This window comes from Falco peregrinus, chromosome 5 (genome assembly GCF_023634155.1).
Source record: "Falco peregrinus isolate bFalPer1 chromosome 5, bFalPer1.pri, whole genome shotgun sequence".
NCBI lineage: Eukaryota > Metazoa > Chordata > Aves > Falconiformes > Falconidae > Falco > Falco peregrinus.
The window spans coordinates 115,565,715-115,581,248 of record NC_073725.1 but is presented as its reverse complement, the minus strand read 5'-3'; the positions used below and the strand labels follow the sequence as shown (position 1 = coordinate 115,581,248).

Genomic DNA, 15,534 nt, shown 5'->3' with positions numbered 1-15,534 from the left:
TGTGTGCAAACCTTGACCTGTACTTATTTAACCGATTCTTCCAACTTCTTCCTCAGTCACCAAGTTTGTTACTTAAATTATAATTATTTGTCAGTCAGGCAACCACTGGGGTAAATTAACTTGATTCTTAGGCTTATACATAAGCTCTCTTAACCAAGCTACAATTCCTATGCTGCTAGAAGCTGCTGACCTGCCGAACACTCACCTGGCCCTTCAGCTGCTGTAAATGGACACCGGAAGAAACACCCATCAGCACAGCTAGCATTTGATCTTTATTACTTGGATCAAAGGTCAAATGATTACATTTGTCTGAAAGATTACAACAGAGGCCAAAAATGTAAGAAAAGACAGTTTAATCCCATTTGAGAGACTACATCTGAGCTAGCAAGTGCATTAACAGTCAGAAGGCAGTAAAATCAACATGGGTACAAATACACAAGGTCGGGGTGGGGGGAGGAGGATGTATGCAGGTTTTAGACCATGACAATCATCTGCAGTTCTTAACAGGGCCTTTCCAGAAAGGCCATTATACCCCAGGGAGAACCCATCATTTGCTTCAAATCTACATTCATTGTCTGCACTTGGGTCAGATGCAGTCAGCAATTTAGTACCTTCCTAAGGTAGAACTTTTTTTTTCTTTTTTCAAGTATCAGCATAACAGTTCATTTACACTTGTATACAACTTTTTTTACCGAACACTCAACCCAGTAAAACACTCATCACAGTATATTCAAAAGCAGGCTATAAAAATACCTACTATACATAAAACATTTAGCCTCCAGGAATTTTGCATTTCTGAAAGTTGAGAGGGGTAAAACAAAGAAAAGGAGAGGGGACACACCTCAAGCCGTGCTTGCCAGTAAAGAGAAGCAGCCCTTGGGCTCAGCTCTCGCTAAGGGAAACCTTTCCTTCCACCATATTTCTTCAACCAGGTCCGATCAAAGCTGAAGAAGTACCACAGCTGGCGGTAAAACCCTGCTTTTCTAGTACCATTCTCCTGGAATCCCAGGATTCTGTAACTCTGCCTTCTGTAACTACGGGTAAACTCTGACTTTCTCACTTTAAGAACTGTTGAACAGCTCCTGGTGACAGCTGGTCGGTGGAGGGCTGGTGGCGTGAGGGCTGCCTGCAGCACAGCACAGCTTTCCCACACTGAACTCGTGTCAAATCAGGAGGGGAAATTACTTCTACGGTTTTGCCACGAAGGTGGCCTTGTTACCTACAGATCAATAAATTAATTCTTCTGAGCAGCGCTGTGCAGTCTCTCCTCACACAACTACGGACACAGCTGAATTAATAAAGATCTGACATGGGCATTACCTAACACAAGGATCACACACACAAAGCATTAGACAGCAGCGCTTGAAGCAAGGGTTTCTGGTCACTCTAAACTCTACACATTCCTCTTCTGAAATGGAACCCAGCGATACAGTATGGCTTACTTCCAGAGCTGAATATATTGCTGAAATTAGCTTACAAAAAAAAAAAAATCACAATAGCAGCACGTTATTTTATAAACCCTGCACAAACAAAAGACAATTTAGCCCTTGCCTGCAGAACTATGTTACGAGGGCCTGGTATTTCACACAGGAATAGAGAAAAAAGAAAGAAAAAACCTAGCAAAACAACCCAAACAACATATGTAGTAAAAGATTGATTAATTGAAGAGAAATCCTTAGAGAAAACACAGTCCAAAGAATAGTTCTCATTTCAGAACTAAGAGCCAGCAGCAGCGCCGACAGCTCACTTCAGTTGTCCGGTAACACACATACAAAATACACACTGATTTAGTACAGTTAAAAGGTGGTGGCCTCAACAGACATTAAAAATTCCATTTTTAGCGCTGGAGTTTCACAAGGTATAAAAGAGCAGCAAAGAATTGTGATGGTGGAAGATGCTTAAAAACAATTAAAAAAACCCCAAGGCAGGTGTACCACGTTAAAAATAATTTCAGAATTTACCTGGTGTTTTTCTTGCATGAGCTGTTAGAATGGTTAAACTCTACCTAACCTTTCTGTACTGTTTCCTGATGTACTTATCCTTTTCCCTTCCAGTCTCAGAAAAGCTGCTCACCCCCGCCTTTAACTGCAGCAGAAAGGATGTGTGTCTCTCTCTCGCTCTTTCTCAATGCATTACCCAGGCTGCCAGCTCTACTCACACTCATGTCCCCCACTGCCCTCCAAAATACAGCTGGCTCCTGGAAAATGTTAAGATGTTGCTAAAACAGCAGAATCTTCCAGGCAGCAAATCTAGCTTTAATGCTTTTCTTTTGCAAAGGGCAAGTCTCCCCACTTCAGGAAAATTTTAAGTTGTGGTTTGCTTACTGAAGTTCATTTTAAAACACAGAAAAGCTGTCAAAATCTGACAGGTTTCCTCATTTAAAGTAGTTAAGTAGTTTTGCAACACAAAGCCTCCAAAGCTCAAAATGTAGAATTTCACCTATGTTAATTACACCATCAAAAAAAATTGCCATGTAATCCTAGGCAACCATTCACAGTAAAACCAAGAGGAACTCTCAGAAACACACTTTAAAAAGAAAGTAAAATCTGACAGTAAAATTGACATGGGCAATTAACATCTTGCAGTATCCACAGATGAACAATAAAAAACCACTGAAACTGCACAAATTTACATATGAAAAATCTAAACCCAACTCTACTCTGCTTCCCATAAATCTTTTTACTGATACCTTTCAGCACTGGGAGTTATCCACAACTACAGGTTTTCTCCAAAGAAGCTGAATCACATTTGAAATGTCTTAAAGCAAAGGGGGGAGGCGCATTCATTCCAACTCGCTTGGTGCTCAGCGACACCTTCTCCATCCTCCTGGACCTGAGCTGCTACTTAACACTCTTGTGCTGGAGGAAGGGCTGCCACCCCCAGAACTGGAGCTATAGGTGGTTAGGTACTGTCCTCAAAGCTTCTTCTCTTGATCGATCCACACCTACATTCTGCAAATTTAAAGACAAAAAAGACTTTAAAGCAAAGGTCTCATGGTCAGCCGCGGTTTTGCCTAACACATGGCAATTACACAAGGCAAAAGATGAGCAAGTTTTAATGCTTATTTCCTCAAAATGTTTTGTAACAAAGCACAAGGGAAGGTCCCAGCCCATGGTCAGAAGCCCGCTGAGACCCTGTCCCAGCCACTATGTGCTTTGCAGAGCCCAGGTCTCTCAGATACCTAAAAGCAGGCTCTCTGCTGCCAGTGAAAAAGCATCTCTAAGCCATGTATTGCACTGGGTCTGGTAGGACAGTCAGTCTCTGCACACCGCACACAGGTCACTATGTTAGTATTTTTAAGACTTAATTTCCTTTAACCACTGTTTTAAACCACATTTCTAGTCCACTATTTCTTCTAGTCTTTATGCACATAGTATAAGAAAAAACCCAGACCCACACAGCAAAGGTCATAAACCACAAAAGAACTGATACAATCCAGAGGGACAGAAGCCCATCTTTCCTTCTTTCAAGCCCACTCCAGGAAATGACTTAACACCAAAAGCTATAAGGCTAATTCCCACCCTGTCTGTAAGCTACATCTAACTTCCTAAAAAGCAGGTAACAAAGTTTCAATGCACTTCAGGATATGTAGGCATGTTGGCAGATGTCACACACATCAGATGGTTTTATAACCACATTTATTTGAGTTTACTTTAAAAACAAGTCTCTTCTGTCCAACTCAAGGAAAAGGAGAGCCACACTAGCAAGGGGGACTCTCAGCACACATGCAACTCAATTAGTCAAAATGCATCAACTTAAAAAGCAAGTAATTCCCTTCTCCAATGCCAGTTTCCAGGATTTTCAGCTATTTCTTATAAGAACAGGAGATAAACAAGCAACACCAGACTTGCCTTGGGTTGCAGCGTGCCAACATCACTTCTGCCTTTACCAGTTCTAGATTAGTGTCAGCCCTGTTTTCCACCATGAACACACCACAACAAGGTTCCTGAGAACACACACGACGCTGCTGGGCACAGCCATCCAAGACTGGAAATCTTTGCACCCACCAGCACTCTGCCTGACTCACTCTCTGACTTCCCTCTTTGAAGGAAAGAAAAGCAGCAGCCCTATTTCAGAAAGAGCCTTCTACAGGTGGCATCTCTCCTGCAGCAAAGGACACCCAGAAGGTGTCAGCATCTGACTAAGAACATGAGCTGGCAAAACAAAAGTCATTCTGCATGACTACAAGGGAAAAAAAAACAAACAACAAAACATGCTGGCATTTGTTTGTATTTTTCTTAGCAACTGATGCAACATACCCAGAAATTCCTTGGGACTGTGGAGAAGTCTCTACAGGCACTCCAAAAATACTGGCTGAATTTTTTTTTTAAGTTTAGCATCTGATGTTGATTCAAAGAAAATTAAATGGAGCGTGAAATGCAGCATCAATATGCAGGCATGCAGAGGTACTGGAAACTAGCCCACAAGCTGAAAGAACTGGACAGCTATAACATGAAACTAAAAGGAAACAAGGTGGTCAAGACAAGACAGTTTAAGTCAACGAGACATATCAGATGAAAGCAGCATCTTAGCAAGAGAAACACAGGCCCAAGAGGGAATATCTATATGTAGTCAAGAAAGGAGAAAGCAATAAGTGCTTCCATTTGAGTAAATATGAAGAACAGGCTGTAGAAGCGAAGCACACTGAACTGTCACACCGAAGAAAGAAAAACCTGTCTGGGATAAACGCTAATAAACACACTCTAGGGCTTAGCAGAGAAACAGAATAGCTAACTGCAAGGTCAGACAACTGAGGCTTAGAAAAAGACTAATAGCCTCATTAATGGTAAATGGATTCCTACTGTAGAAATCACATTAGATGAGATGGCGGCAGCTGGGATTGTACCCACTTTCCAAAATAGCCATGGGCATCAAGAGAGAAAAGCTGTGCAATGAGAACAGTGCTGTTGCTTAGAAAGGCAAACCAAGGTTTTAGCCTCACTTTTGGGACCAAAATGTGTCCCTGCAACTGTTCAGCACCGCCTTACCAAAGCGCACCCGGGACAAAACTACCGTCCGGGGAACAGCACTGCCACTGCAATGCACCAGCAGCAACACAGTCCAGAGAGGCCAGGAAACACAGGAGTGGAAATAAAAACACCACGCATTTTTAAAATACCACTTCTACCAAGATATACAGGCTCCCCCTCAGTCAGCCCGGACAGGGGCTCACTGCTTCCACCGCCTGCTCCCTGAGGCAGCTCAGCACACAGCTGGACCTCTCTGGAAAGCCTCAAAACACACAGATTAACTCAAATACACTCTTTCACCACTGTTTTTCCTCTCCTCATTATACTCCTCCCTGGTTTGTACATTTTTTTCCCTACAGAACAGAGCCTCCCCCAGAAACCAAGTGCTGTGGGTTTTCAAAGAGGATAGAGCCTGCCATTTCAGCTTATTAGCTACATGCTGTCTTCACAGCAAAACAGAAAGATTTTGCAGGAAGGCTCGTCTAGGGAAGAGGAGGAGCCTCTAAGGGAAAGAACCAGCACAGGCCTAAATAGAGAAATAAACAGCACAATATAAACAATCCAATACTCTTACCAGACAGCTTTCCCTCAGCAAGATGTACAACAAACTTGCTGCTGCTTCACACCCAGCATCAGGCCCTTCATTTAATAAGAAAAACGCCAGAGAGAACTATTAAGCAATCCTGCTGTAATAGGAGACCCCTTTAAGCACAAAACTGCTTTTAAATATCCACTTCACTCCATTACACACACCAGCACAATGAACATCACACTCAGTAAAGAGAACACCACCCAGCTGCAGCCCCAGGCAATTGGGCTGGCTGGCAGCAGCTGGCAGGGTGGAGGGTCCTGGGCACCTCTGCCGTCTCCCTCTCTACACCTCCACCAGCCACAGAGAAGGCAAGCCTGGCTTTCCTCTCTGGCCAAGTTCCTGCCCCTTCCATCTTCCCCCTCCATTTCCTCCGACAGCCCAAGCGTCTCTGCAACCTCTTGGGAACATCATCTAAACTGTCAGATAAAAGCAACCACGCTCACTGCATACAGCAGGCTCAGACCTCCTTGTCTGTGGCGTTTTTCACAGTGAGACTGGGGCAATTAAACATGGAAAAGTGACAAAACGCTCCCACATCATGGCCACAATAGAGAAAGGAACATAATCTGGGTTCCCCCTGGGACACTGGATTAATTAAATATACCAAGCAGTACAGCAGAAAGCTCTCTGGCCAGGAGGTAATTTGGTTGTATCAGACATTTCAAATTACACTGAAAACTTCAGTGTAATTTTAGAAGTGCAGATATGTAACACTTTTTTTCCAAAATCCCAGTTTTGGAAAAACATACCACCTGAGAAACCCAACATATAAAAGCTTTCCAAAACATGCCACTCTTGCTTACTTTCAAGGCTAAAAGACCCCCTCAGAAAACAGTTCCAGGATGCAAGTGATTTTCTGCCTTTCCCAGACTCAACGCTACCTAAACAAAGCTGCTTCGATGGCACAGATGCCTCCCACTCCGTCATTTTGCCCACCATAGCATCACAGAGAAAGGAACCAAGGCATGTCACATCTCAAACAAGCTGCAGCCTTCTCCAGCCTGCCACAGGTCTTACCACAGTTCAGTTTAGGATGCATACCCTGCTGGTTTGAGATCTCGCACCTACTGAAGTCACAACCCAGCTACAAAATCATCAGGCTAACTCTGCTTCCGCATTATGAAATAGTCAGCACTGCTTATGGTAACCTAGATAAAATCTGCGTACAAATCATACACAGCAGGGCTGTAAATGCTTGTATTTACAGAGCAGAGAAGTTACAGCAGAGAAGTATTCTCCCTTCTACCAAGAAAGAAGACTATGATAAACTGTTCTGAAGTTCCTTACAAGATCCTGATCTAAGATTTGGCCCACGTTAGGCCAAATAATTGCCAATTCTTCAACTTTGTGCTGATGGGCTTCATGAGTCTTACCTTGTTTTACACTGCGGAAAGCAAATTCACCTTTCACTAACAACTCCCTCTCCCCCTCTCCCCAACAAAATCAAAAAGGAGAGCTGGGTTTCTTGCTACAAGCAATCTCTGTATCTGTCATTCACTAAGAAAGAAGTGCTAAGTAGACAGTTACCCACGTCCGTAACAAGAAGCAGGAAGAGGAAATTTAAAATAACTCCTGCCAGTGGGCAAACCCTAAAGCCTAGTTAATGCAGAACAGCTGTTAAGCAAAGCCATATATTAAAAACATTTATACACATTCTTGGCCTTGAATAATTGTTCTGGAACTAAGTGAAAACTTGGTACCCTCTTCAAACAGCACATCATTAATTAGCACATCTAGAGCACTAGTGCTATGGATCAGCAGGATTAAGGTCTTGCAGGAACTATAGATTGTTATTTTATGCTACATAGCAGTCCAATCACTCCCAGGGGCATGAAATAGAGAATACTTGTGCCTAGAAAACAAACTTCAGCTTTTTCTTATCTCACACAGGATGTTGTGTTTTGTGGCTTCCATAAAGAAACACACTGCAACTAACATTAAACGATTGCTGGCTGTTTCAGCAAAACTTAATGCTGCAGGATCTTTAAATTACAGCAATTTACAAAACCAGCATTCCAGTGACAGCCGATCAATGTCTGATAACTCATCCACAATAAATTAACCAGTGAAATAGTTTTATTGTGATTTGACATTTGACATCTACAGACATTTGGTTTAGGTTTTGAGTTGTTGGGTTTGGGTGGGGCTTTTTTATTTCAAAGTGATTGGAATGATTAGTTTTTAAATTTATTTTGAAGTAATAGGATGAAAACAGCACCCCAAGTTTGATAGTTGATCAGCACACAGGATTCACTGATGAGCAGGGACTGTTACAAGAGCATCCTCGGGAGGTCTGGAAATGTCTACATTCTGTATAATAATAAAAATACAGAGGAGAATATTCATCATGCAGCAGTAAGGGCAACAAAAAATACCAATCAGATTCCTCCAGAAGTACACAGCTGCATTTACTTAAAAGCAGAGGTGTTTTTTTTAACCCACACACCCCCCCGAGAATGCAGCAGACTGACAGCTGATTGCTGTACCAGAACCAGACAGCAGGAAAACATGTTTGTAGTAATCAGTGATCCCATGCTGATAGTATTACCAAAAGCTCAAGTCGTTCATGTTTAGGAGGAAGCCTTTTACAGACCCAAGCAGGAATCCGCTTAAATATGCCTTTCAGAAGCACATACACATCTACCCATTAAGCAACTTTCAGTGCTTTGCTGAACTATGCCATATACATCTTTCCCAAGGGAAAACTTCAATAATTTGTTTGTGTTATAGGCAATGTACCAACCCTGACAAAACAGAAAAATATCCTCCCAGACACCTTAACCATTCAAGACTGACCACATCAACTACATCTCACTTCATTTGGCAGAGGGTGTAGAAAAACAAAATGACATTCAATGCAGCAAATTATCAAAACACCAAACCAAAACACCAGCACAGCCAAACCCTTGTGCTAGGAAGCACAGCTTTGACTGCAGTGGTGTGGAACCCGGCTCAGGAATCAGGCCTGCCACTGCACCAGCTCACACAAGTCCCAAAGACCATGCCGTTAGTATTCTCCCTTCTACCAAGAAAGAAGACTATGATAAACTGTTCTGAAGCTCCTTACAAGATCTTGATCTAAGATTTGGCCCACGTTAGGCCAAATAATTGCCAATTCTTCAAACTTTGTGCTGATGGGCTTCATGAGTCTTACCTTGTTTTACACTGCAGAAAGCAAATTCACCTTTCACCAACATCTCCCTCTCACCCTCCACCCAACAAAATCAAAAAGGAGAGCTGGGTTTCTTGCTACAAGCAAACTCTGTATCTGTCATTCACTAAGACAGAAGTGCAAAGTAGACAGTTTACCTCAGTGCTTGTTTTCTGGCCCAAAGAGGTGACCCAAGCAACAGCTAAAGTAATTCCCCTGAATTATTTTCAGTAAAAAGACTATTGACTCCTCCATTTGAAAAAGTCAGGAACGTAAACCACTTCAATGCTGACAAACACAAGGCTTCATTCCACTTCAGACAAATCATCATCACACAGTGTTGTTTACACATACCATAAACAAATACTCCAGTGCTTACCCTGCATTTCTACACTGTGAAAATAGATGATTTCAGCTGAAGCCAAAAAGGAGTCTACTATTCTTATTTAAATGCTTTGACTTCAATGGACTATTTAACTACTTCTGCAAAAGAAAGTTTTCAAATTTTTCGTATGTGATGTAAATGAAAGCTTTTGAAATTTTCATAGTCCTCTGAGCAGCATTTAAATGCAGACAGACTAAACGAATAGTGTATCATCCCCCATACTTCACCGGTCTGGGTTTCTCTAGGGGCAGATGGATAAAAGTGGGGTTTTTTTAAACAAAAAAGCATCTGCTGCTTCTTTAAAAATTCATTAACTCTATTTCTGTCCAAATTAAACATTTTCATGTCTTTGTGTCCACTGCAATGCAACTACCTTATGATGCTTTACATCCACCTGAAATACAGCCACCCAACCCTGACATCACTATGGCCATGTCACTTGCTAAACATATTAGGAGTCACTTGATTCAGGCAGAGCTTTCCCCTTGACAAACATCTTCAGTTAGAGAAGTGGCACTTCCAACAGCAATTCCTAAGACACTTTAGCAAGCTATAAATTCAGCACCAATATTTTATCAGCCAAACTAAAGATGCTCAATTGGTCTACACTGTTTAACATGGATAACATAACACCTGCTTGAAGACATCCTCATTTCTTTTAACCGGGCTTCTCCCACACCTTTTATGCACTGTGAAAACAGAATGGATTTCCTGAACCTAACCAAAGATACAAAAGTAGTAAAGCAGAACAACAAAGAAGAGAGGGAAAGAGAGAGGAAATATGAAACACAACTATCTAATAGAAATGTCTTGGCTATGAATGACCAAAAGTCAGTATTTTCAGAACTCCAAAAGCCCAAGTCATTAAAGCAAAACTTCTCTGCAGACCCCTCCAGCATGCATTCTGCACAACTGCCACAAACATGTACCCTCATACAAGTAAGGCATTCTGTGTCATATGCCTTACTGAACACACACATAAAACCACACTTTATCACTATATTCATTTTCACCATAAACCACTGATCTGAAAACCACCACAAATGGCCCTTTTTTCTCACGTTATCAAATTGACTTTTAATTCACCAGTAGGTATGGCTCATAACTGCAGCAAGGAATCAGCACCATAACGAGTAGCATTAGCACGGGGGTCTACAAGGGAACCAGAAATCTTTAATCATGACACATTTTATGTAACCTTCCATAATGCAGCAGAATCAACGTAAGCTCATGTCAATGCTAGAAGCACACAGAACCATGGGCCTGACACAGGGAGAGTACGAAGCTGCTGTGGTCTGACATCTTATCTCCACTTACATTTTACAAATACACTCAATTTCCTTTTCCCCAGTTGTTCTGTTGTATCCCAAGATCTAGTCTTTCTCTCCAGCTTTGGCTTAAAACACAGGTGGCACCATCAATTCCTCTTTTTCATACAACAACGATCACAGTGATAAAAAGCTGATGCTTTCATTATTTACTCTTTCCAAATTAAACGTGGCATTCATAACAACGTACTTTTTGACTGCGCCCTACTTCTGCTGAATGACAAAGCCTGGAAGAACTTTATACAGTGGGTTTTTTTACAGTTTATACAGTGTTTATACAGTCAGTTTTTAGACTGACACCATACCTTCAAACTCTCATTCATTTTTTGAAGATAAACTACTTCAGCTAAAGCTTGTATGTAAGATAAATTTGCTCAATAAAAAGGACGACTTTCTCCCCTCAACAGCAAACCAGTAGTAAAGCTTGAAATGTAAAAATAAATATGTTCAGCTGAGTTATCATAGCATTTCTAATCACAAGGACAGTGGAAATCAGTTCAGCTTGTATATTATATCAAGTTCTCCGATTTGAAAAATATTCTTACCTCGGGTTTATCTCTGTGTGTGTTTACAGCTTCAACATTCAGAAATATAGATTCTACTTTACATCCTGTTGATAGAGAACACATTTTCAGAATTGGTCTGCATTAAAAACGAAGTTCCAGTAAAGATGCAATCTAATTTTGACTTGGTGAAGGTTATGCACTTCCCCTTCTGATTTATAGTAGAATTTCTCAGATTCTGAACGGCTAAAGCTAATGAAATGACTCTATTCCACCAGGATGAACATTATTCTCAATCTGATAATCCATCTCCTATTCTCATCTTGGCTTTATTATTATTTTCCTTGAAACAAATTCTCATTTTTAAACATACATGAACAACCACAACATTCAGTCAGGAAGTTCTTTCTTGTAACTTTTTTTGACTTTTAAACATCCTACACTTCACAGAATTTCATTGTAATACAGAAGATAAACGTTGCTTTCATTTATTAGAACAGGAAAATGATTACGAGAAGGTACACTGTGTGCTGCTAGCAACCCCCATTCCTCTACATGTGCAAAGCAGTTTTAACTCCGAGCTAAATGGAACCTTAACGTTGACTCCTGAAAAGGAACTTCTTTTCACCCAAAAATGGAGAACTCCAGAGAAACAAGAAAAAGTAAACAGTCAAAGAAACTATTACTCAGGTAGTACAAACTGACCCACTTAATATTACTCAACACACTGTGGTCACGCCATTTTAAGCAATGTCTGCCAAACACTGTCTTATCTCATCTGAATGTGACTTTTATAAGCTACCACTACCCCACACAACATTAATAGGCAAATTCCTCTAACATACCAGAGTCCATGCTCTATCACAAATAGCTTTTCAGATTTTGCTCTCACTTATTTCCTGAAGTTGTTAGACATTCCACAGAATTATTACATGACAGGAAAAGGTGATTTTACTCTTTTCTTAAAAAACCACTGCACTTTAAAAAAAAAAAAAATTTATATATATATATAAATAGTAAGGCAAATATTTGCCTTCCCTTAGGGAAGTCTTTTCTGAGAAACTCCATTTATCACAAACACTGTGAGGACTGCAGGAGGGCCAGCACTTGCAGAAATAGTCAAGCAGAAAACAGATTTTAAGGGGTAAAAACACACATCTCCTACTGGAAGAGTACCCTAGTCATCCTTCTGTTCACAAATCCACTGTGACCCTTGAGACCAAGCAAAAACCAGCTCTGATTCCTGACGATGGCCGTTACTAAGGACTGGTTACACAGCAGACACTGCCACAGAGTCCTCTCAGTCCCTACTACTAGCCGAGTTGAAGACCTGAAAAAAGTATCATATGGAAAACTTAAAAATAAACTGACAAGAGTTACTCCATAGTAACTACAAAGAGCACGTTCCCAGCTCATTTTTAATTACTTACGTGCAAGTTCATACCTACAGCAAGATGCATTTTCTCTTCCCTGTGTGCTCCCACACAGACCACTGCTACACTGGATTTTTGGGTAAAAAAAGTCTAATTTATCCTAATCCAACTGTCAGGCCATAACAGATGTTCCCCTACTAAAGATCAGACACTTGGGGTGGGAATGATGCTACCTTCAAATGCCAGGAATAGCAAACACCTAAGGGAGTGTTACCCCAGAACAGGATTGGCTGAAAGGTATTAAACACACAGTGTTTGAGCCTGCATCCTGCCTCCCATGAACCAAGCAATACATCAACTTGAAATAATGCTATAGATGAATATGTATAAATAGTTTACACGACCCTTGTATTTTCAGATAGTCAAATTCCAAAAAGTAGGTTGACTGAAATGTGCTAATCAGATATATCAAACACTTTAAGGATAAGGACAATTATTTCAGACCACTTTTCCTTCCTCATTTAGTGTGTGAGCAAACACTGCAAACATGCAGGCCCTCTTAAAAATGTATGAGCAGTCACCTGATTTCCCACTATAAAAAAAAAAACAAAAAAACCCAAAAAACAAACCCAAAAACACAAACAAAAAAAAACCAACCCCAAAAGCAACCCCCCAAAAAAACCCTCTCTGTAGAATCAGGCTGAGACTAGCAAGTCAAGAGAATCCAGTTTAAAAACCAAGAAGTTTCAACTGTTCTAAATTTTCAAAACTCCAGCCTGTCATGCAAGGCTAGAACAGCAGATGTCACCAAAGCATAGACGGTTCTTTCTTACTGTAGGAGGACATTGCAATTATGTGACAAAAATCTCTTCAGACAGATTTCCCAGTGTAACAGCTAGTACTTGTCTCAGCTTTCTTTGAAACCTAACAAAAACCAAAGCACAGGTCTAGACTGCTGGTTTTCAAAGCTGATCATCAAAGATAGCTTTGCATTTCTGATAACTCAGCTAGCATTTTTTGGCAATCCACTTCCTCATAAACTGTGCAGTTCTCTTTGTAAACTAATCTTCTGAAGTGTGATGAGATATCAGAAGATATAATTAAGTCGTCACTTAAAGAAAATTAACAGGAGGCACATGTCAAGCCGAGGTTGAAACACACACAAAACTTAATTAGCAATGAGCCTAAAACCCAAGAAGTACATGTCACAACCCGTAACTCCACACCCCACAAGCTAGCTAAGCAGCAAATCTCAAGTTAAAGCCCCTGAGCTAAGCAGTGATAATGGCTGCTGACAAACTAATGCCAGCAACAACAGATGACCTAAATTCATATGGTAGTGTGAAGGTCCATGAAAAAAAACACTACAGGAAAAGAGAATAAAGTTATATAAGGGGAAGGGGAAGATCTTTTGTAAGATGATAAACCTATGTAAATCTGCTTGTCTTCTAAAAAGCAATACCATCAAATATGTCAGTAAAAGCTGAAATCTTACTATACCAGACACGTGTAAACAGTATGGATTTGCCAGAAGAATTAGGGAAATAGCATATGAACTGAGTAGAGAAGAAAGTTGTCCACTAGTAGTCACAGTCACTAGAAGTTTCAGGCCTTCACCAATATGTATGTATTTTCTGGCATAATGCAAAGCAAATGTAAAGCAAAGCATTCATTGATTCTTGCAAAGCTGTGCAGGCATACATGCAATGTCGAACCTAATTGTTCAGTTATACTTCAAAGCAAAATAAATAAAACCCGTGTTTTAATTTAAATGCTTCACAAACTTTACTGATGACTCTGGACAGTACAGCTGGACTTACATATTCTTAATACTACTTACCATAAGCCACCGGGGTTAACTTTAAGACGGTATGCAGCGGGCACTTCAGGTAAGGCAGTTGTTCTGCAAAATTGAACAACAAATTTCATATGAAATACAGATTACATGAACACTACCTTTTACATTATGTTACAAGTCAGCCACTTAATTGTCTTTTTATCTGACAGTACATCTGTCTTCTTCCCAAGCATGCAACAGAGATGCTATTCAAACAGAGCTAAAAACAAACATTACAGTATTTCAGATGAGGAGCAGCTCAATAAAAATCAACTAGCAAGGTTTCACATCTGGGTCAAATACAAAAGAATTGCAATTGCATACTGGCCTAGCAAACCACCTTCTGATGATAAAGGTAATGGTTAGAATTTACTGTTTGGAACCTTGATCAGTAAGTTTTCAAAAATAGACCACTTGTATCAAGGAAGACCTACCTGCAGGCTTGTCAAGAAAATATGCCAGCAAACAGCGCATGACAGCTTGGTGACATATGACAAGCACATTTTCCTGCCTTTCAAGTTCCATAATTACTGGCTCCAGTCTCTGAACAAGGTCTTCATAGGACTGAGCAGGGAGGAGAAATTACACAGCACATTAAAAAGGGAAAACTCTTTGAACAGTACAGATATATACAGTGGATCTTACTTTCAGATTAGTCATCTTCTCAACATTGTATTTGTGCACAAATAATGTAGTAATGATTTTCCTTAAATTAAGAACACAGTCCAGGTCTTCTAGACTATCAAAGAGCATACATATAACAAAACTAACCTCCCTCATGGAAAAGCTTTATTAATTAAATCAGTCACTATGATCAAGAACTTCCACAAAATCCCTAGAATTGAATTCACAGCATCTGCAAATGTACAGGTTAGTCTCACACATTATTTTCCATACCTTGTCTTCAAAAGCATCTCTCTTCCAAGCAAGTATCTGTGAAGCCCAGCCCACTGTCCGCATACAAGGAGTTCACAAAACCTGACTTGTTCAGGCTGCCCTTTGAAAACAAACTATGGGCTTGATGAACTGGCCTGGTAATAGCAACCACCATCCCACTAAAAGCCACAAACAACGAGGCCAGATTTCTCTTGCAACCTGTCCTGCACAGCACGCACACAGTGAATCTGGTGCTGCAGGTAGACAGCAGGATTTCTGCATGGGCATGCTTAAGTTATTCTTCACATGCACAGTAAAGCCGGTGTGCAGAGAACACAGGAGAGGGCAAGGTATGAGCAGAGCAGAAAGCCCTCACTCAAGGCAGGCAGGGAAAGCAGCACTACCGATGGAGGCCTTGGCCAGAGCAGCCCAGCAGTCTCCAGTGAGGCTGTATAAACCCCTGTGACTGGTACCAGGGGTGGAGAAACCCTCTTTGACAAATGACTGAGATCAACTAAT

General features: G+C 40.8%; 1 protein-coding gene across 14 annotated transcripts in view; it reads right to left on the bottom strand.

The window, feature by feature from the left end:
* Positions 1–259: 259 nt before the first annotated feature.
* Positions 260–15,534, bottom strand: part of LOC101918100 (6-phosphofructo-2-kinase/fructose-2,6-bisphosphatase 4) — a 56,128-nt gene continuing 40,853 nt past the window's right edge. For 11 of the 14 annotated variants that reach the window (XM_027783168.2, XM_027783169.2, XM_055804992.1 and 8 more), the window contains 4 exons: positions 14,574–14,703; positions 14,143–14,205; positions 10,972–11,036; positions 260–2,951 (listed from right to left, as the gene is read on the bottom strand). In XM_027783168.2, the coding sequence (XP_027638969.2) occupies positions 2,892–2,951; positions 10,972–11,036; positions 14,143–14,205; positions 14,574–14,703 (318 nt within the window). In that variant the 3' untranslated portion in view covers positions 260–2,891. Of the gene's footprint in view, positions 2,952–5,544; positions 7,873–10,971; positions 11,037–14,142; positions 14,206–14,573; positions 14,704–15,534 lie in introns of all 14 variants that reach the window. The other 3 variants (XR_008747362.1, XR_008747363.1, XM_055804991.1) reach the window with 2 other exon arrangements.